The 20251-nt window shown below is 66.0% G+C and overlaps 1 protein-coding gene across 2 annotated transcripts in view; it reads right to left on the bottom strand.

Moving 5' to 3' along the window:
- Positions 1 to 5355: 5355 nt before the first annotated feature.
- The window catches only part of SDK2 (sidekick cell adhesion molecule 2), a 51223-nt gene continuing 36327 nt past the window's right edge, over positions 5356 to 20251 (bottom strand). For both annotated transcript variants that reach the window (XM_054846477.1, XM_054846478.1), the window contains 29 exons: positions 20021 to 20202; positions 19690 to 19805; positions 18778 to 18973; positions 18417 to 18515; positions 18025 to 18216; positions 17815 to 17936; positions 17633 to 17742; positions 17390 to 17540; positions 17017 to 17254; positions 16823 to 16938; positions 16396 to 16585; positions 16084 to 16182; positions 15560 to 15754; positions 15264 to 15465; positions 14936 to 15039; positions 14771 to 14841; positions 14496 to 14631; positions 13756 to 13812; positions 13381 to 13482; positions 13026 to 13141; positions 11829 to 12015; positions 11093 to 11230; positions 10856 to 11017; positions 10591 to 10716; positions 9590 to 9754; positions 9114 to 9254; positions 8328 to 8466; positions 7847 to 7973; positions 5356 to 6740 (listed from right to left, as the gene is read on the bottom strand). In XM_054846477.1, coding sequence (XP_054702452.1) covers positions 6387 to 6740; positions 7847 to 7973; positions 8328 to 8466; positions 9114 to 9254; positions 9590 to 9754; positions 10591 to 10716; positions 10856 to 11017; positions 11093 to 11230; positions 11829 to 12015; positions 13026 to 13141; positions 13381 to 13482; positions 13756 to 13812; positions 14496 to 14631; positions 14771 to 14841; positions 14936 to 15039; positions 15264 to 15465; positions 15560 to 15754; positions 16084 to 16182; positions 16396 to 16585; positions 16823 to 16938; positions 17017 to 17254; positions 17390 to 17540; positions 17633 to 17742; positions 17815 to 17936; positions 18025 to 18216; positions 18417 to 18515; positions 18778 to 18973; positions 19690 to 19805; positions 20021 to 20202 — 4333 coding nt within the window. In that variant the 3' untranslated portion in view covers positions 5356 to 6386. The remainder of the gene's footprint in view (positions 6741 to 7846; positions 7974 to 8327; positions 8467 to 9113; positions 9255 to 9589; positions 9755 to 10590; positions 10717 to 10855; positions 11018 to 11092; positions 11231 to 11828; positions 12016 to 13025; positions 13142 to 13380; positions 13483 to 13755; positions 13813 to 14495; positions 14632 to 14770; positions 14842 to 14935; positions 15040 to 15263; positions 15466 to 15559; positions 15755 to 16083; positions 16183 to 16395; positions 16586 to 16822; positions 16939 to 17016; positions 17255 to 17389; positions 17541 to 17632; positions 17743 to 17814; positions 17937 to 18024; positions 18217 to 18416; positions 18516 to 18777; positions 18974 to 19689; positions 19806 to 20020; positions 20203 to 20251) is intronic.

Here is a 20251-nt window from a genome sequence, read left to right as displayed (position 1 = left end):
GGTCCCGAGTGGGGTCCCCGGGGGCAGAGCGGGGGCTGGCTGCACCCCTGGCAGACCGGCCGCGGATTGAGGAGGCGGGGGGTGACCGACTCTAATTAATTAAGGGGATTTAAGAGCCGAACTGAGCCGCCGGGAGGAAGCGGGTTCAGCCCCGGGGCAGCACCACTGTCCCCGTTGCACTCGTGACCATGACACCCACGAAGCTGCAGCACCCACACTCACCCTCCACCGTCCCCCAGCTCTCCGTCCCCAGCCAGCCTGCCGCTCCATAGCCCCGGAGGGCCGCAGGACCCCTCCAGGCCGTGGGGTGGTTGGGTGGTCCGTGGCCGGGTCACGATGGCGGGGGCACCGTGGCCACCCCGGCCCCCCCGGCGCTGGTGATGTGCTGAAAGGGAGAGTGCAGGGCTGCACAGCCGCTCTCAGGGATTAAGGCGAGACCTTTGTGGGAGAAAAGGGGCGGGAGAGACGAGATTATCCGGAATCTGCCTAATGCAGCGTTTCTTGCATATTCCGGAGCGTCTGGCGCCTCTATGGAGGGAGCCAGGCTGGGGCGTGGGGGGGTGGCGAGTGGGGTCCTGGGATGGCCTGGCCGAGCAACCCTGGGGGCTCGGGTGCTGGGACATGACACTGTGGGGGGGGGCCAAGATTTCTCATGTCACCGGCGCAAGGAGCTCTGTTGCCCAGGCTCGGTGGCACCAACCCGGGGGCTGCAGCGGCAGCCGGGGCTGGGCAGCGCCGGGCACTTTGATGGCTCATCTGGTGCAGACACTTCCCTCTGTGGGAAGGGCAGGAGGCCACTTGCGGCATAACCATGGAGCTGTCGCTTCTGCGGGCAGCGGGGGCGAGCGTGGCACTGCAGAGATGCTGTAGTTGGCACGGTGGAGAGGCTCTGCCGGACTGAGCACCGTGGCCAAACCACCCAGGGCACGGCCTCTGCCAGCCGCCCGGGTGTCCAGCACCACGTCGCCTCCGCCGGTGCCTGCAGTCTGCTTCCCAGGCCGTGCTGCTTCCTCAGCTCACACCGGTGCTGTTTACATAGCCGCTTTGATTGGCAAATTTTATTTTCCTTGCTTTGCCTATGGGGAAACTGAGGCAGGAGGCAAAGCCCCGTGCCCACAGTTGAGCAGGGGTCTCCTGGAAGCCACCGCTGGATGCAGCGATTGTTTGTCGGAGGGTAAGGAAGAAGAGGAGGGTTTGCCAGAGCCCCCGCCAGCAGCTCTACCCACTCGCATGGGGCCAGCGCACAGTAATCGAAGGCTGGCGCGGCACCGGCACGGCACGGCTCGCCTCACCTGACGCTGTCATGGGAGCACAGCGCTGGCTGAGACAGTGCAGTCAGGAGGGATTAACATCAGCCGGCTGGTGGGAGCCGCTGGGGAAGGCTCCCACGGGCTGGCCTAACTCTGGCTGGGAAGAGCAGGCACCCACTCAACTTGAAAAACTGCCTGGGAGAGATGGGCGCCCTCCCCTCTCCTCCACAGCAGCTCCGGCCACGCAGAGCCCTGGGGCTGGATCCGGCCCTGGGGAGATGGAGGCGAGGTCGGGGCGCTGGGAGGCCGGGGAGTGCAGAGCGGGTGGCTGCATCGCTCTGACCCCTCCTGAACCCGTTGTTGGTTCCTTTTACTGCTTCTCAGCAGCTTTTGAAAGCGGAGAAGAAAAAAGAAAAGGATTGAAAAGCACATTGAAAAGCAGGGCAGGGAGAAGAGCCCGAGTTTCCCGGCAGCCCCGTCCCCTCCTCCTGCCGCCAGCGCCTGCCAGCTTTGTCTGCTGACGCTGCCTCGGCCGCGCAGGAGATGCTGCTGAGCGAGCCGGGTGCTTTCCCTGAGTCCCAGTGCTGCAGCAGGGTGTGGGGATCACCATCCGGACATCCCAGGGTGCTGGGAATGGGGCATTGCCCCCCAGCCCCCCCAAATCCCTCCAGCCCCAGGGCCCAGAGCTGGATGCTGCCAGAAACCTCCCCAACAGCCGCGCTGACCCCCTTGCACACCAGCTTGCACCCACAGACGTAGGGTTTCACCCCTTCCCCGTGCTGTTCTCCCAGGCGTGAGCGGTTATCTGGCTAACCGGCGCACCCCGGCAGGACCATGCCTCCTGCTTGCAGCTGGCACCTATGGGTGCACGGGTGAGCGCCAGGACAAGCTGTGCGCAGGTTGGAGCCTGCCGCGGACGGGCTTTTTGTGCAGCCGCCCGCCTTTCCCACCCAGCACATTCCCCTGGCCGGCAGTGCCAGGGAACAGGCTCACACGATCCGCCGCCCACCCGGGAACCCATCGCCCGGCCGCAGCGCAGACACCCTGGCTTCCCCCCGGGGAGCCCACCTGGAGCGTGGCTGCTGCGGGGACCCACTGCAGCCTGCAGCGCCCGTGGAAGCCCCTGTCCTGGCACAGCTTCGGCGCTTGGTCCCCTTCATCCAGGGCACCACGGCGTGCGCAGCGCGGCGGTGCTGAGCACCAACACCTGTGGGACAGGGTACACAGACCTGGGTCCGTCCTCTCCGCCACCCTCCTCTCCCTGCCATCCCGGGAGGGCTCTGCTGCTGTCCCTGCCGCCGGCAGCTCTGCCCATGCCGCGAGCTTCGCAGCCTGGCACGGTGCAGGAGGCGGCAGGGCCCCGGGGCACGTGGGGCTCTGAGGATGCGCCGAGTCCCGTCTAGCCCCCGGCGTGGCAGGATGGGCTGTCCCTGTCCCTGCGGCCCAAGGCAAGGGAAAGGTGGGGACACTCGGCTCTGCCCCAGGAGCTGGCGGGGAATCGGAGAAATCTGGAGGAAAGGGAGAGCCCAGGCTGCAGGGCGGCTTATCCTCCAGTGCACACCGAGCATTTCTCTTTGCTCCGATTACTCCTTGCTTGATCTAATCTCAACCTGGAGAACAAACTGTTACTACCTGACTCCTCCAACACCAACGCCGTCTTCGGCAAAATAAATAAAAAAAAATAAATCATGGAATTCAGCCCAGCTTTACAGGTCACAACCCCTGTTTCTGGCACACAAACATCTCCCCACCGCGTCGGGGGCAGCAAGCAGGTACCGCTCCGGTGCCACCCCGTCTGCACAGCCAGGTCTGGGGGTGCAGTCTCTCCCCTCTGCCCCCCCTTCGACTCGCCAACCCTGATAAGCGAGCGGTGCTCTGCCCTTGGGAGAACCGCAGGCCACCGCCGAGCGGGAGTTGGGCGATACGTCAAGGCTGATTCGGTCCCTGGGGACTGATTGCTGCCGACAGCTCGCCCTGCCTGTCTGCTGCACGAAGCAGCCTGGAGAGCCGGCAGCGCAGGCAGCAGCAGGGCTGGGCACGGGCAGCCCAGACCTGCCCGGAGGGGACTTTTGGAAAAAGCCGTTCGTGGCAGCAGCGTGGTGAAAGCAGAGGCAGGAGAGAGGTGGCTGTGCTTGGCAGGGAGCACGGTGCCTTCCCCCGTGAGCCCAGCCGGTCTGATGGCATCTGTGCTGTGGGGAAACTGAGGCAGGACAGGCGAGGAAGAGCTCCTGCTAGTACGGCTGGCACTCAGCCCATCTCTGCTGTGCCCACACCGGGCTTTGTGCCGTGCGTGGCTCCCGGACTGTCCCAGGGAGGTTCCCTGGGTTGCAGAAGGTGAACCTGCTGCCACGGTGGGATGTGGGATCCGCCACTTCCTCAGTGCTGCATCTGTCAGCCGTGGGAAACCACGAGCAGAAAGGGCTCATCCCGGCTTTGCCGCCACCGCTGCCGCAGGACCCCGGGCACTCTGGCCACAGCTGCACCGGCAGCTTCACCTCCCGGCACGGCGCCAGCTCCAAACTCGCTGCGGATGTTGCTGCACCTTCCAGCTTCTCCTCCCCGTGGCCAGGGACGAGCCAGGCCAGGGTGCACGAGTGGGGCCTGGGCTCCGCTCTGCCTTGGCTGCCGGGGCTGCGGCACGCTGCCGTGCTGGGGAGCACAGGCAGACCCCACGCAGGAGCCTCCCGGGACCCATGTCCCACTGTCTGCACAACGGGGGACGTGTCCAGGGACCGCCGTGGTGCTCACCGGGTCATTGCTGCTCGCAGGGTCTGGTACATGTCCTGCGTGGGAGGGGAGCGTCCCTTGCACAGGGAGCATTCCTTGCACGAGGTGTGTCCCTTGCACAGGGAGCATCCCTTGCACGAGGACCTCACCCGTGTTGCTCGACTCCTCAGACCTGCTCTGCCCCGTGTTTCTGGCGTCTCCGTGTCCCGGCCCGGGTGGGAGGAAGGTCTCTCTTGCACAAGCCGGGACGCCTGGGGCTGGAGCCGGGCTGCAAACAAGGGGCAGGATTTGTCCAGCAAAACGCAGCCCCCCGCCCCGCCGCCGTGCCAATGTCTCCACCTGAGCGGGGCGCTGGGGCTCCCCTCACTGCCCAGGAAGGGGATGAGCACCCCTGGGTGCCGCGCTCCCCTTGGCGCCAGCTCCCAAGCAGGTCAGATGAGTCACCTGCCAGAAATGCCCTTTGCTCCCCGCCAGCTCCGGGGCCGTGGCGACGCACCGAGGTGGGGACAGCGCTTCTGCCGGTGGCCGCGGCTCGGCAGTGGTGCCATCGCAGCATCCCCTGTTTCTGCCCGGCCCAGGGGATGGGCAAAGGGGGGCTGTGGCACTGGGTCATGCACCCCCAGCTCGAATCAGTCCCCAAATGCAGCACCTGCAAAACGCTCCCTCTGGCAGCCCCAGACCCTTGCCCACACCAGGGTGAGGGTCCGGGCATGCGTCTGCAAGGGGCTCCAAGCCCCTGCCCCGCCGGCAGCGGGGTCCTGTGGCAAAGGGCTGTGCAGACCCCACGGCCCCTGGTCCTGGCAGCCCCCAGCAAGGGAACAGCCCCCGGCCAAGGAAGCGGGCACTGGTGCGTGGCTGGCGCTGTCGGCAGGCTGAGCCTTCCCCAGCCCTCGGCTCCAAACTCACGCTGTTTGCTGCCGGAGGGGTGACGGGCGATGAAACCCGAGCGCGTCACCCGGATTTTCTTGCCAGGCCTGAAGGGCAGAGCAGGCAGCGAGGGCGGCTGCAAACTGCCCCGGGAGAAATCCCCGGTGCCGGCGGTGCCAAAAGCCCCCGGTGCAGCAGGGTCACCTCCCTCCTCCCCCACCCCACCTCCAGGTCCCCTTTCCCTCCAACCGCAGACCCCACCGCTCCGGGATGGAAACACGCAGGGGTACGGCCATCAGGGTTCCCCACGCTGTTCCGGGCCCTATCCTGACACCGCAGCCTCCGGCACCCTCTGCCCGGCTCCTTCCCCGGTGCCGTAGGGCCAACACAAGCCCAGCCGGGACAGCGGGACAGACGGACGCATCCCGTCAGCCCCTTCGCCGCCGCAGCAGGGTGACAGAGAGGCGAGACGGGGCTGATCCTCAGGCTGTTTATTGGCATCTCCCTCGGCTCAGCCCGGGTGCCACGGCCCCGCCGGGCTGGTGCCTGGCTCACGGGTAGGCACTGCAGGGGTTTTTGCTATGCTATGCAGAGACCACCAAAACGGCCACAACCCCCCTGGGGCATCACCGCCCCTCCCGTGCCCCTCATGCTCCCAGACCTCTGCACAAAACCCCATTAAAAAAAAAAAACAAACCAACCCCCAAACCACCAGAACACAGAGGGGTGGCTACGGCCGCCACGTCGCCCCATCAGAGCCCTCGCCAGAGCCCCTGAGCAGCCCCGGGGTGCAAAACCAGGGGGGACATCAGCACCACTTGCACCCCAGTGGGGCTCTCCTGGTGTTTAAGTCCTGGGTTCTCCTCGGGGGAGGAATTAATTGCCCCTGGGTTCCTGGCACAGCGGCTGGCCCTTTCTCCCAAGGGCTAGGGGGGGTGTCCAGGTTTGGGGTTTCACGTCCAGAGGGTTAAATCAGCAGAGCCCCTCTTCCCCCGCAGTCGGCAGTCTCTGTCACCGCTTGTCCCTGTGTCCCAGGGGAGTCACAAGCAGAGGCTGGTGGAGGGACAGGCATTCGGCACAGCGAGAGTCCCTGCACCCAGCCCAGCAGCACCCATGGGACCCCAGGGAGGCCAGGGGCAGCCCAGGGCCAGCTGCGGCAGGGGCCAAGGGCGAAGCCCGGTGCAATCCTGCCAGCGCTCCGAGCCCTCCTGCCCCACCTCGGCGGCGAAGTCCATAATGCAGAAAGCTTTGGCCAAAAACAGGAGCTGGGTTTTGCTCCCCAGCCCCAGGGAAGGCGCTCGGGGTTCTGCTCCGGTGCTGCCGAGAAAGCGAAACACCCACCGCGGCGCCGAGCCTGGGGCCGCTGCCCCCCATGGTGCTGCTGCCATGGCCAGGGCTCTGTGGCCCTTCGGCCTCTCCGCTTCCTCCTCTTCTCTCCCTCACCACTTTTTTCATTCGTCTTAATTTCTTGGGGCTTTTCTTTTTTTTCTTTTTTTTTTAATATTTTTTTTTCTCCTGTTTGTTTTTGCTTCTGTTTAAATATCAAACGAAAGAAGAAAATCCAGCGATGGGGGCTCTGGAGCCGGGGGCCAGGCTGCTGGGCGGGCGGTAGAGGGTACCGGGCTGGCTGGGGGGGTTACCAGGGGTCTGGGGGGTGGGAGTCCTGCTGGCTTTGGGGCGGAAGAGGCTGCCCTGCTGCGTGGAGGTGCTGTTGGAGAGGGGCGCGTGGTCGGGCTCCCCCGAGTCGCTCTCGGTGTAGCTGTACGCCTGTGCCCGCGAGATGCCCTTCTGCTGCCGCCGCCACGAGTTGTAGTAGGTAGGGTCGCTGATGTAGTGGTTGACGAAGGAGTGGGCTTTTTGGTGCCCGGGGTCCACCTCGTACTCGCTGTCGCTACCCTAAAGAACAGGATGGGGTGAGCATGGGGTGGGGGGCATCACCCCCCCCAGCCCCAAAAATAGGGTGAACTTTCCCAGTGCTCTGTTGGGGATGCTGGCGACATCCCAAAAGACTTTAGGGGCTGGGACGGCTGCAACACCGCTGGGGTGTTTCTGCCTCTTGCTAAAGCAAAATAAAACCTCATACAAAAGGGTTGCAGGGTCCTGGGGCCCTTTGAGGGGGGGTGTCCCTGAGGCAGCGATGTCCCTGGGCTGGTGGGGAGGGGGTTTTTGGGAGGCGGGTGCTGGCGGCCCTGCCTCCCCGCTGGCGGTAATTGGATTCAGCTTCCCCTCGCCCTGCACAAAGGGCCCATTGAGGGCGGTGGGGAAGCTGCTCCGCGCCCGCGCCAGCTCCCGCCGCTCTTCACAGCTCCTCAAAAGCCACTCGAGCCCCGCTCAGGCAAGAGAGAGCAGTGACAGCATCCGCCATGCGAAGGCAAAAGAAACAGCCGGTGCAGGCAGCGACGGGGGGGGGGCCACCCCCGGGGCCGGTCCCTCTCCTGCTCGGGGACAGCCATGGGGACCCCCGGGACCTTCCCCTTGGCTTCAGCCTCATCTTCTCAGATGCCACCCAGCATCCATCCCAGGGACGATGCTCCCGCGGCCTCCCCCGAGGCTGCCCACGGCCGCGCTCCTGCCCGGCCACAGCTGCCCGTTTCTCCGGGATGAGACAAAGGTGCCATTTTGCAGGGTTGGCAGAGCCGTGGCCGTTGCCACCAGCGACCGGGCAGCGGGACAGTCCCCAACGCCGCTGCCCTCCCGTCCCCTGTCCCCCGCAGCCCTCGGGGGGCCCCCCGCGGTGCCACATCCCCAGCACACGGGCCAGGGGCTGTGCCGGCTTCGTGCTGGATCTGTGCCGCAAAGCCACGGGGGATGCCACTGCCCAAAAGCGGGATGGGGCAGGGAACCAGGACCGGCATTGCTATTCCCAAAGGCGCACCAGGACCTGCATCGTAGTGGGCACAGAGCGGGGCTGATGCCCAGGGATGGCCCCCAGCACCGTCCATCCTGCCCCTGTGTCCCCCTGCCCCAGGTCCCCGTCCCCGTGTGCAGCCGCAGGTGGTCACCTGAGAGTCGGAGACCTCGGAGGGCTTCTCCGTCAGGCTGCTGCTCTCGGCGGGGATCAGGTCGTTGTACTTGGTCACATCCTCATCCGAGTAGTGGAGGCTGCCGGGGCTGGGCCGTGGTGGGGACCTCGGGGAGAGGTGGGTGCTCAGCGTGAGTCCCCCCTCGGGGATGAGACCAGCCGATCCCCGGGGCGGGCTCGGGGACCACCCCTAAGCCGTGCCAATTCCTCCCCAAGGACCCTGCCCGTGGTCCGTGGGCTCTCAGGGATTCCCAGTTTCTCAGGCTGTTCAGCATCCTGGCACGGCAGGAGCTGCAGCTCATGGCAGGAGGGACACCGGGCAGAACAGGGTCACCCCCCTGGGTGCCAGCCCTCCCCAGCCCCGTGACCACCCCACAGCAAGTGCACAATGGAGGGATGGGTACGACGACTGAAAAAACCTCCCCCTGCCCAGGGAGCGGGCTGCGGTGAGGGGTCCCTACCGGGTGTAGATGCCGTTCTTACGGCAGAAGGAGTTCTTGACAGAGAGGCGCCGGTTGTTGAGCTCCAGGGCGGGGAAGCTGCCTTCGTCCAGGCTCACCATCTCGCCGTGGCTCAGGGCAGTCGCCTTGGAGCCGTTCCCTGCGGGACGGGATGCTCAGCCTCCCCCAGGCACCACAGCGGGGGGGGGGTGGGCTGGACCCTGCCCAGGGGGTTGGGGAATGGCCCAGGGAGGGTTGTGCCAGCTCCTGCGTTGGGGAGACCAAAGCCTGGGGACGCCCACGACGTGCCGGTCCCAGGGCAGCGGCCGTGCATCAGCCCCATGCCCAGAGCCGCCGGCCGTGCCGAGCCTGCCCGCCTTGGCTCGCTCCCTGACCTGCCCCATCGCCTCCAGCTCCCGGCTCAGCAGCTCTGTTTGCTTAACGAGGAGGTCTGGATTTTCCCCACAATTTGAGCCCTTGACACAGCTAAGAAAACAGAGCTGTGTTTGACTAATCCCGGTGACCTCTGCCGAGCCCCCGGGCTGCCCTGCCTCCGCAGCTGACAGCGAGACAAGTCGCTTATTTAATCTTTAGCTCCCAGCACTCTCCAGGAAGCCCACAGCATCTTTATCGGATGTCACCAGGGCTTTGGAGGAGCTGGGCCCCAAGGCAGATGGGGAGGCAGGCTCCCACCCCCCCCGCAGGCAGGGATGCCCCAGAGAAGCTCCTATGGGGTCAGGGCTATGCCCCCCCCTGGCTGGCACCCTGGAGGGTCCCGTCACCACCCACCAGATCCTCGGCACTCACCTGAGTCCGACTTCTTGGCGTACTTCTTGCTCTGCCCGCGGATGATGAGCACGAAGACGAGCAGGAGGATGAAGATGAGCCCCACCAGGGCGATGACCACCAGGAACCACCACTCCTCATAGAAGGGGTTGGTTTTCTGGGCTGGGGCACAGCAGGGAGGATCAGAGGGGGACAGGCATGGGGGGCAAACCAGTATGCATGGGGACAGCCCACTGCAGGGCACAGGGTCACCTTGGGGAACTTTGTGAGATCTGGATCCACGTGAGGGGTTAGAGGGGGATAGCAGGAGGCTTTGCAAGGGGAGCGCTAGCAGATGCTGCTGGCAGTGGGATTTGGGGCTCTGCAGGAGCCAGGCAGAGTCAGGGAGATGGGTTTCAGCAATGGCCATGAGAACAGAGCAACGTCAGGACTCTCCCTCCAGCACGGGGGTGACAGCATCCCCCCAGGGACACCCACACGCTCCCCCCGACGGCTACCTGACACGGAGGGGGAAGGCGTGCTGGGGGTCCCATAGCCATAGTCGTTCACGGCGATGACGCGGAAGTCGTAGCTGACCCCCTGCTTGAGGATGTCCATGCTGAAGGTGTAGGAGGTCACCTCCTTGGGGATGTCTTTGATGAGGATGTCCCAGAGCCCCTCATCTGGAAGAGGGAAGGGGCCTGAGAGGGAGGGACCGGCTCTGCAGGACTCCCCAGGGCGAGAGGCTCATCTCCCTCTAGCTGGGAGGGTGTGCCCTCCGCCATCTGCCCAATCTTCCCAGCCCCATCAGGCACTGAGCTCACTCGCTGCAGCATCATTAAAAAGCTGTAGAGATGCACAGGGCTGATCGATCGGCTGCTCCCCAGCCAAAGGCAGGGCAGGTCCCTGGGGACCGGCTGCCACCGCAGCCCCAGAGCACCCCCAGCAACCCCAGGGGCTCACGGGAGCGAGGGCTTTCCCTCCTGAGCGCTGCCCCACCGTGTGGGGAGCGGTACCGACCCCCGTTAGCGATCGATTGGGTCCTCTGAGCTGCGGTCTCTGCGGCTGGGAGAAAACATTAACCTGGCGCTGCAGGAGAGAGCGTGGCCGTGCCTGCTGGCTCCCTGCCGTGGGGATGGGGAGTCCCAGCTGCCAGCCCTGCCTGCCCCTGCCTGCACGGGAGCAGGGCTCTCCCATTTGGGGATAGCCTTAGTACGCCTCGAACCCCCTTGCCTGGCTGGGGGAGTGTCAGGACCTCCATGCCCACGAAAGCAGCAGCATCAGGTGCTGCTCCATGGCCCCTTCCCCTTCCATCAGCCCCAGTCAGCACCCACTTGGCAGCATGGTCCCTGTGGACCGGCACGTGGCTGACACCCCAGACACCCAGGTCCTAATCCCCAGCCCAGCCTGTTGGGTGGCCTGGGGAGGTCAGCGCTCCCTGCCTCAGTTTCTCTTTCTCCCGAACCCAAGGCTCTGCTGGTATCGAGGTGGGATAGAAAGCAGAGAGGAGCTGCAGTACCTGAAGGACGGGCTTCAATAACGTATCTGGTGATGGGCCCTTGGCCAGGGTCCCCGCTTGACCAGTGGATGGTGATAGCCGAGCCGTAGCGGGAGATGAAGGGCTCGCCGGGTGGACCGGGGGCACCTGGGGATCCAGAGCAGAGCTGGAGGCACGAGGGTACAAACTGGCACATGGCCACGCCAGCCCCGGTGGCACTGGGGGAACTGTCCCCACCACATCTCCTCCCTCACCCTGGCTCGGCATCCCACATGCCCCCCCCTACCTTCCCCAGGCCCCGTGGTGATGTTCGCCTCAACGTCTGGCCCATAGGCGAAGGTTTTGGCCCGAATTCGGAACCGGTAAGTCACGCCCTCGGCCAGGTCCTTGACCTTCATCCACAGCGGGCTGTTCCCCTTCACGTCCACCGTCACGATCTTACTGACGCCTGTGGGGACAGAGGCTGAGCCGGGTCCCCCCCCGAGCCCTCCCAGCTCCCCCATTGCCCCAGCCATGCCCTCACCGTCCACGGGCATGCAGGGCTCGTAGACCAGCCTGTAGCCCTCGAGAATGCCGTTGGGCAGTGGTGGCGGCTCCCAGGACACGTTCACTGACGTGGTGGTCAGCTCGCTGAACCGGATGGAGCCAGGGGCGCTGGGGGCTGCAAGGGAACAGGGTGGCAGGGGCCGGCTCAGTGCTCCCAGTGGACACCCCCGACACTGAGCTGGCCCCTCTCCCTGCCTTCACCCTCATGGTGCTGGGGCACTTGGCATCACGATCTCACATCACCCTGGTGCCACCCCCCTGTGCCCCCATCCCCACTGCAGCAAACAAATACCCTGCCAGGGCACCGCGCATGGCTGGGGGAGTGAGAATCATAGAATCGTAGAATCATTTAGGTTGGAAAAGACCTTTAAGATCATCAAGTCCAACTGTAATCCTAACACCGCCAAGTCCACCACATAGAACATAGCGTCTGCTCCTCGTCTCTCTCCTCCCAAGACCTTCATCCTTCTTAAGTCTCAGCCAAGACCTTCACCTCTGTGTCCCCCCAACCCACAAACTCTCTGGGGTGACCCCAGGGACGGTCTCTGCTCAGGACTGCAGGAGTCAGCAGAGAGCTGGGATGCAGGAGCATCAGATGGACTTCACTGGAGCTGGACCCACAGAGACACCTCCCCACAGAGCCCAGGGGCAGGAGGGTCCGGATGTGACCGTGCTGAGCGAAGGGCTGGGGGCAGCCATGCCACAGGCCCCACCTGCCTGCTGCGTCCGCCCCTTGACGGGGGGGCTGCGGGGTCCATCTCCTGCGGCGTTGAAGGCGGCGACGCTGACCCAGTATGAGGTGTACCCCGTCAGGTTCTTCAGCTTCACCCCGTTCTCGGGCAGGAAAAGCGTCTTCACCCGTGCGCTCTCGTTCTGGCGCTGGGCCTCCCAGAAGTGGATCTGCAGGAGGAGGAGGGGGCATGGAGATCTGGGTGATGCATGGATCCAGCCCATCTCCCCCTCCCAGCCCTTTGCTGTGCCCAAACACCCCGCACAGCCCTGCCTGGGCTCCTAAGCCCCTGTCCCAGAGCGGCTGGGGGCTCTGAGCACGCTGGAGGGCCTCTCCTCCAGGATGGCTCCAGGCTGCGCTGGGCATCAGCCATGTCCCCGTTTGCTCGCGGATGGCCCAGGGCGCAGCATCACCGCGCTGCGATCACCTTTGAGCTGGGTCTAAGTCTCAAAGGATGGGGCCGAGCAGGAGGAACCGCAGTGGATGTGGCCAAGGAGGTGCCTAGAGCATGGGGCTGGGCACCCCGGCAGCACCCCGCAGCACCGGGCAGCACCCTGCAGCACCCCGCGGCACCGGGCAGCACCGGGCAGCACCCTGCAGCACCCCGCGGCACCCCGCGGCACCCCACAGCACCCCGCGGCACCGGGCAGCACCCCGCAGCACCGGGCAGCACCCCGCGGCACCCCGCGGCACCCCGCAGCACCCCGCAGCACCCGGCAGCACCCGGCAGCACCCGGCAGCACCCCGCAGCACCCCGCAGCACCCCGCGGCACCCCGCGGCACCCCACAGCACCCCACAGCACCCCGCAGCACCCCGCGGCACCCCGCGGCACCCCACGGCACCCCACGGCACCCCACAGCACCCCGCAGCACCCCGCGGCACCCCACGGCACCCTGCAGCATCCCAGGGCCGGCAGCGCCACCTGCCGCCCAGCGAGCGCTCGGCACCGGGATGGGACCCCCGGCATCTCCCCGGGACCCCTTCCCCAAGGGCACGCAGAGCATCCCCCAGGGCAGGCGGCACCTCCCGAGCACCCCAGATCCAACACACACACAGCGGCTCCCCGGGGAGCTCAGCGCAGCCCGATGGCACCCAGCACCTCCCGCCAGCCTCTCCCCACACCCTCCCCAGGGCACGCTCCCCGGATGGTGCCAGCTCCCAGGTGACGGCGTGTGGTACCTTGTAGCCCTGGATGTCCCCGTTCTGGCTCTCAGCGGGTGGCGGTTCCCAGGTGACATCCAGCTGGGTGGCCGTGGCTGCCTGCACCGCCACGTTCTGTGGCGCGCCGGTGGGCACTGCGCCGAAGGAGGGGACAGCGTCACGGCGCAGCCGGGACCGGGAGGGGGAACCCCCACGATGCAGGGGGATGCAGCGCCTTGTCGCAGCACATCAGGGCCGTGCCGAGGGGATGGGGGCCGTGGGGCTGCTGCAGAGCGGCGTGTAGGAGCAGAGGGTACCAGGGCAGCTGATCCCCCTCCCCACAGCTCCCAGCCGTGGCAGCCCCTTGCAGGACAGGGCGGTGTCGCAGACTCACCCGCTTCACCCACAAAGACCTCCTGGGGGGGGCTGGGGGGGCCCTCGCCCACGGCGTTGTACACGCTCATGCGGATCTCGTAGCGCCGGTGCTTGCTCAGGTCTGTGGGGGGAAGGGGAGAAGGGGTGAGCAGGGCCCTCCCTGCGGCTGGTGGCGTGGGGGTCCCGCTACCCCTGGGGGACCCAACAGAGCCCCCTTGCTGGGGAAGAAGGGGCAACGGGAGCGGACAGGCAGAGGTGTCCCTGGGCACAGGGCATTCAGCTCACCCCGGTTCACCCCGCGGCACAGGCAGGTGGAGGGGAGGGACGCACGGGGGTGGCAGCAGGGAGCACACCCACGGGGAGGCAGGGACGGGCAGGAGGAACGGTGACTTACTGTCCAGCTCGTACTGGGTGAGGGAGACCTCGCTGAGGTTGTGCACGGCGTAGACAGCTAGGCGGCACGGGGCAGGGAGAGCAGGCAGCCGGTTAGTCCCACATGCGGCACAGGTGGGCTCCCGCCTCTGAGCGCCCACCCCAGCATGGCTGCCCACCCCAGGGTGGGCCGGGGTCCCCTGCAAGGGCCCTGTCACCCCCAGATGCCAACGGGGCTGTCACAGCACCAAGGAACCTTTCCATCCTCCAGCCCCATCCTGAGTGGCACAAGCCAGGTCTGGGCATCGGGGTCTCCACAGGGGTCCGACCACGGCCGAGAGGGGTGGATGGGGCAAGGTCTGGCCTTGGGCTCTGCCCTTGTCCCTGCTGCCCCCAGAGTGGATGTCACCCCATTCCCTTTGGGGTGTGAGGACAGCAGCACACCCGGACACACACAGCGGGATGTCACGCAGACACCCACCCATGTTAGCTGCAGACACGTGGACACGGGGGACACAGGGACATGGGGGCTGAGCACAGCAGGACTGAGCCAGTGACATGGCAGACAAGTGTGTTAGTGACCACAGACCTGGTGATGGGGGGGGCACCGGTGCCAGCTCCATCGGGCACAGCCTGACCCTGACAGCTCCTGGCTGGTACCCGGGAGAGGCCGTGGAGCTCGGGATGCTGCCCTGCCCCATCCTCCACCTGCCACCGCCGGGTCACCCCCCAGCCACGTGTCAGGGGGCCGCGAGCACTCACGGGTGAGCTCAGCCCACGTGGCGCCGGGGTTGCCGATGCTGCGCAGGGTGAAGCCGCGCAGGCTGTCGTACACCAGCTCGCGGTAGCGGAGGCGGAAACCCAGCAGGATCCCGTTGATCTTGTCCTCGGCCGGGGGCTGCGCGGGGAGGACAGGGAGGGGCTGTTCTGACCCAGGGCTCCCTGGCACCCCGATATAGTTGTCCCCCGTATGCCTCGGTGCCACCTCCCAAGGGTGGCCGGTGCCACAACACCCCACAAGGCGCAGGGCACAGTACCTGCCAGCGGATGAGCACAGACGTGGTGGTGTGCGGGGTGACGGAGAGGATGGTGGGGGCTTCCTCGGGGGCTGCGGGGGAGAAGTGGGCCGTGAGGCTCTGGAGATGCCCTGGGCACGGGGGGCACCCCCTCTCCCTGCCCCAGGAGCCGCAGCCTGCGCTGACCCGCCTGCAGGGTGGTGAGCGACTCCGACTCCTCGCTGTACTCGCTGTCCCCGATGTCGTTCGTCGCCTTCACGCGGAACTTGTAGGAGGTGAAAGGCTTCAACCTGCACGGGAGCAGAGTGGGATGGGGATGGTGAGACCAGCAGGTGACCCTGTGAGCCACCATCCCTCCCGCAGTGCACATCAGCTGGTGCTTCCCAACCTCGGTGCGAGCACTTCTCATCAGATGGGGAAACTGAGGCACGGGCCAACTGCCCAAAGCAGAGCCCATCATCTCCCCAGCTCCCCGTCACCCCACAGCACCGCTTAGGGCTGAGCCATGCCTCACCTGTCCACGACGAAGGCGGTGGCATTGCGGCTGACGGAGGCAGAATGCAGCGCCCACTCGCCATCGGGCAGCTCGCGGGTCTGCACAGTGTAGTAGCGGACAGGGGAGAGCCCGTCGCTGCCCGGCTCCCAGGAGAGCAGCACGCTGCGGGCTCGCACCTCCTCTTGCTGTGCCAGCGGCTTCCCAGGGGGCTGCGGGCGGTCTGGGAGAGGCGAGGGGCTGGGAGCACCATGGGCATGCCGCGGGCACGCACAGCCCCCCGCCACGGGCTGGACCAGCCCCCCCCACCCCGTTACCTCTCTTCTCCGTGGTCACCACGAGGGCTTCGGCCGCCTCGCCCCAGCCCTTGCGGGTCTGCGCCGCGATGCGGAAGAGGTAGGTGGCCTCGGGCTGGAGGCCAGTGGCCGTGTACTGCCGGGCGCTGGGCTCCAGCACCTCCACGGCAGCCGCGTTGACCATGGTGGTGTTGAGGCGGTGGGTGACCTGGTACGCTGCGGGGAAGGGAGCGGCATGGTGGGGCTGGCGGAGGGGACGCCACCCTGGGCTCCCCCCGTGCGTGCCTCCATCCCTGCCCGCGCACGGGGCCAGCAATGAGGGGCTCTTGGCTCTTTGCACGGGGGAGTTCACGCTCAGCCAAGGACCCAGCCCAGCCTGCCAAGTGAGGAAACCCCATCCCCCGGGGGCAACAGGCTCCGAGATGCTCGGGGGATCTCAGGGAACTGGTCTCTGCCCCCCCACGTTGATCCCTGCTCCCAAAGGACCTCTGCACCCCTCTGCAGAGCATCCCAGCGTGACATGACCGGGTCGGCTCCCCACCTACCCAGGATGATGCCGTTGGGTGCCACGGGTGGCTGCCAGACAAGGCGCACCGAGGTCGTCCTCACTTCAGGGAAGAGGATCCCCACGGGGGGGCCAGGCACTGGAGGGGGGAGAGATGCGGGTCACCGGCGGTGCACAAGTGCGTGCAAAGGGCCAGTTCCCATCCCCTGGGAACAGGAGCCCTGGGTGTCCTGGTCGGGGGGAGAGGGATCTCCCCAGGGGACAGGCATGGGATGGGATGGGGAGGTCTTAGGCACCCAGGGGACCCCCAGCCCATTCGGGTCTCTCTGCCCATCCAGGCACTGGTACTCACCGTCATCCAGTGTCCGCTCGAGGATGGGGGGCCGGCTGGGCACACCGTCACCGATCCTGGTGAAGGCCAGCACGCGGATCTCGTACAGCGTGTACTTGCCCAGCCCAGTCAGCTGGGTGCTGCGGGAGGCATTGCCCTCCGCCAGCCAGAACTGGGCATACGCGTTCGAATCCTTCTCCTTGTACATCACCTGCAAATGACCCAGCGTGACACAGCCAGGCAGGGTCACAGCCCCTGGGACCCGCCCCGGGGATGGAGCAGCGTGGCAGAGGCTGGCACAGATGGGCACCGGCTCTCGGAGGTGGCACAACTGGGACCTGGCAGGCTGCAGGGTGACTCCCCCCAGGGAAAGCTGTTTCCTGGGTCTGTGGGTGAGGCGGGCAGGGCTGCGGGCAGGGCTGCGGGCAGGGCTGCGGGCAGGGCTCACCTTGTAGCCCAGGATGAGGCCATTGCAGTCCACCTCGGGGATGTCGCTCCATCGGACCACCATGCTGCTGGAGGAGGTGGCCATCGCCGACACGTTGCTGGGGCCAGAGGAGGGCACTGGGGGGGACGAGAGTGGGGTCAGTGGCCAGATCAAGCCAGGGCAGGTGCCCAGCACCATCGGGTGGGCAGCGGTACCTGACTCCCGGGTGCGTCCCACCACCGAGTGGCTCCAGGGTCCCGCGCCGATGGCGTTGAAGGCTTGGACCTGCACTCGGTACTCGGTCCACTCCTCCAGGTCCTCGATGGTGTACTCCCGCTCCACGCGGTCGTGGATGATGTGAACCACCGGCTGCCCACGCCCGTCCGAACGTGCGTACCGGATCTTGTAGCCCACCGAGTCGGGGTTCCCGTTGTACTCCTGCTCCAGGAGGGGCTGGCCCCAGCCGGCAGAGACGGGCACCGTCACTCTGAGCTCCTGCAGTCACCCCAGCTCCATCCCCCCCTTGGCTGCACCACGAGCCCTGCGCCCGTGGGCACAGACCCCCCAGAGCCACGGCCTCCCCCTCACCATCCAGCGCAGCCACAGGCTGGTCTCGCTGGCCGTCCGCAGGGTGACGTTGGCGGGTGCCATGTCCGGGGGGGCCTGCAGGGTCTGGATCCTCCGGGAGGGAGAGCTGGGGGGGCTGGTGCCCACAATGTTCACCTGCCGCATGCGGAAACTGAGAGGAGAGGGGAGGCGGGGGTCACGGCGGGGGGCGGGAGGGCTCCGGTCCCCCACGGAGGATGCCACGGCACTGTCCCGGCCACTCGCCTGTAGTAGGTGTAGGGCTTCAGGTTGGGCACCTCCATGGAGCGGGCGTCGGGCTCGTTAGCCAGCTGGTGGACGAGCCCCCACTCTTCGGCCTCACCGCTCTGGCCCACCTGCGGGATGGGAGCGGGGTGAGCTGCTCCCCCCCCAGCACCCCCTCACCCCCTCCCCGAGCCACCCCGTACCTGTGCCTCCACTTGCCAGCGGGAGATGGAGGTTTTGCCGTCGTAGCCCGGGCGAAACTGGAGGGTGACGGAGCGGGGTCCGATGTTGGAGATGCCCAGGTTGGTGGGGGCACCGGGGAGCTCTGCGGGGAGAGGGCAGGGCAGGGCGGGTGGCACCGGCCGCTCGCCCCCCCACACCGCCCGCTGCCATCGCCGTGCTGCCACGCTCACCTGGAGGCACGCCCGAGGAGATGGTGGAAGAGGAGACCTGGCCCTGGCCCTTGGAGGTCATGGCAGCCACCTCGATGGTGTAGGTGGTGAGGGCAGTGAGGCCAGTGACACGGTACTCCAGGGTGACATTGGGCAGGTAATGGGTCACCCGCGTGTTGGTGCGGTTGTACTCCTCCCAGGAGATCCGGTAGCCTGAAACGTGCCCCGTGCCGTCAGCACCCGTCATCGCCCACCCCGAGGAGCTGAGTGGGGCCAGGGGAGATGCTGTGGGGTGGGAAGGGACCCGGGGGGCGGAGATGCTGCGGGGTGGGAAGGGACCCGGGAGGGGGGTAGATGCTGCGGGGTGGGAAGGGGCCGATGCGGGACCCGGGTACTCGCCGGCGCTCCCTTACCCGTCAGGATGCCGTTCTTCTCCAGCGGCTCCTGCCAGCTGACTTTCAGGGACGTGTCCAGGATGTCGCTGAAGCTGAGGTGTCCCACGGGGCCAGGCACTGCCCAAAGACACCCAGGCTCAGCACGCAGCCGTGCACCCGAGGGCGGGAGCCCTCGGCACCTACGGGACCCTCACGAGTAGAGAGCGTGGATGGGGCTCCCCTTGGATGGGGCTTCCTGGGGCTCGGCGGCACCCCCATCCCACGTCCCTGCCGGCAGCGCCAGTGGGACCGAGTTCCCCATCTCGGGACTGCTCCCACCCGCCCCGGGAGCCACACGTGGGCAGAGTCCGTCCCGCGGGAACGCAGAGCCTCCCCGTACCGTCCTCGTGGGTGCGCACCAGCTGGGGGGGGCTGCGCGGGCCGTCCCCCGGCGTGGTGAAGCACAGCACCGAGGTGAAGTACTCGGCGAATTTCCGCAGCCCTGCCACGTAGCCCACGTGGATGCTGTCCTGGAAGTTGGGTCGCACCGTCACCACCGTCGCCTCCTCCTCGTGCTCTGGCTCCCAGGCGATGAGCTGCGGGAAGGAGGAGCTGGGACAACGACGCCGGGTACCAGCGTCCCCACCACGCACATCGGTACCGCAAACACCATCCTCCGGGCACCTCCAGCCTCCCCTTATTTATTTGGGGTTGATTAAATATCAGTTAATGGTGCAGGGAACGCTCGATGCCTTTAACAGCGCGTGTTTACCCGTATGAGCCGATACAGAGCGCGCGCTTTGTGATTAACTCCCATTGATAACGGCGCGTAATTGCCCGCTCACCTGCGTTTAGGAAGGATGTTTGGGCATTTAATTGGTATTGTGCAAGATAGCCTATAGCAACTTAATCAAATACTAATTAGGCCCTAAAAATACTAATCAAAAATACTAAGTGGCATTTAATAAGAACGTTAAATATCCTGCTTGCTCTGGTTATCTCATTCAGTGGCAATTAAATTCCTGAACTTCTTTTGAGTGGATTAAGAAACAAGTTTAATGTTTTAATTCAATTTAATTAATGTAAATTTGAATTAATTGCAATTTGGAATTAATTACAGAGCGCGGGAGACTCCGAGCCCATGCAAGTGTTAAATCTCAGTAAATATTATTTTAACAGTCAGGCCGGAATCAATTAAGAAGGCCGGGGTTTCTGCGAGGAGGAGTCGAGGCGGTTTGTGAAGGTCAGCCCAGGAGTTTCCCCCCAGCCGTCTGCCCCCTTTTCGGGGAGACCCGTGAGAATCGCCCCTCACCTTGTACCCCTGGTTGATGCCGTTGATGAACTGGGGGCTGGGGGGGTTCCAGGTGAAGCGGATGGTGGTGGAGTTGGTGGCCTCGGTCTGCACGTTCCCCGGGGGCACCGTGGGGACTGCCGGGACAAAGGGACGGCTCGCAGCGGCTCCAGCTCCGCGGGGTCCCCTCCATCAGCCGGGTGCAGCCCCTGCTCATTCCTCCCCAGCAGGTCCCCGTTTCCCGGGGACCACCACACCCATCCTCCTGCCACCCATCCCCATCGCCCCCACGGTGAACACCAGACTGGGGTGAACACCAAGGCCCTGCCCGCTCCTGCCCGTCCCTGCCTACCTCCCTGCAGCGTCCACTCGGTCACCTTCATGCTGTACACCCCCAGGCCGGCGCTGTTGTACGCCGCCACCTCGATCTCATAGTTGGTCCAGATGATGAGGTCCTCCAGGAGCAAGTTGTTGACGTCAGCGTTGGTGATGTTCTTGAACTGGTAGCCCACGGGCAGCCCGGCCAGGCAGTACCTGGGGACCGGGGCCATCAGAGCTGCTGGCGTCCCCACCAGCACCCTGG

The sequence above is a fragment of the Grus americana genome, chromosome 18 (assembly GCF_028858705.1).
Source record: "Grus americana isolate bGruAme1 chromosome 18, bGruAme1.mat, whole genome shotgun sequence".
NCBI classification, from domain to species: Eukaryota; Metazoa; Chordata; class Aves; order Gruiformes; family Gruidae; genus Grus; species Grus americana.
This window is presented reverse-complemented; position numbering and strand designations above follow the sequence as displayed.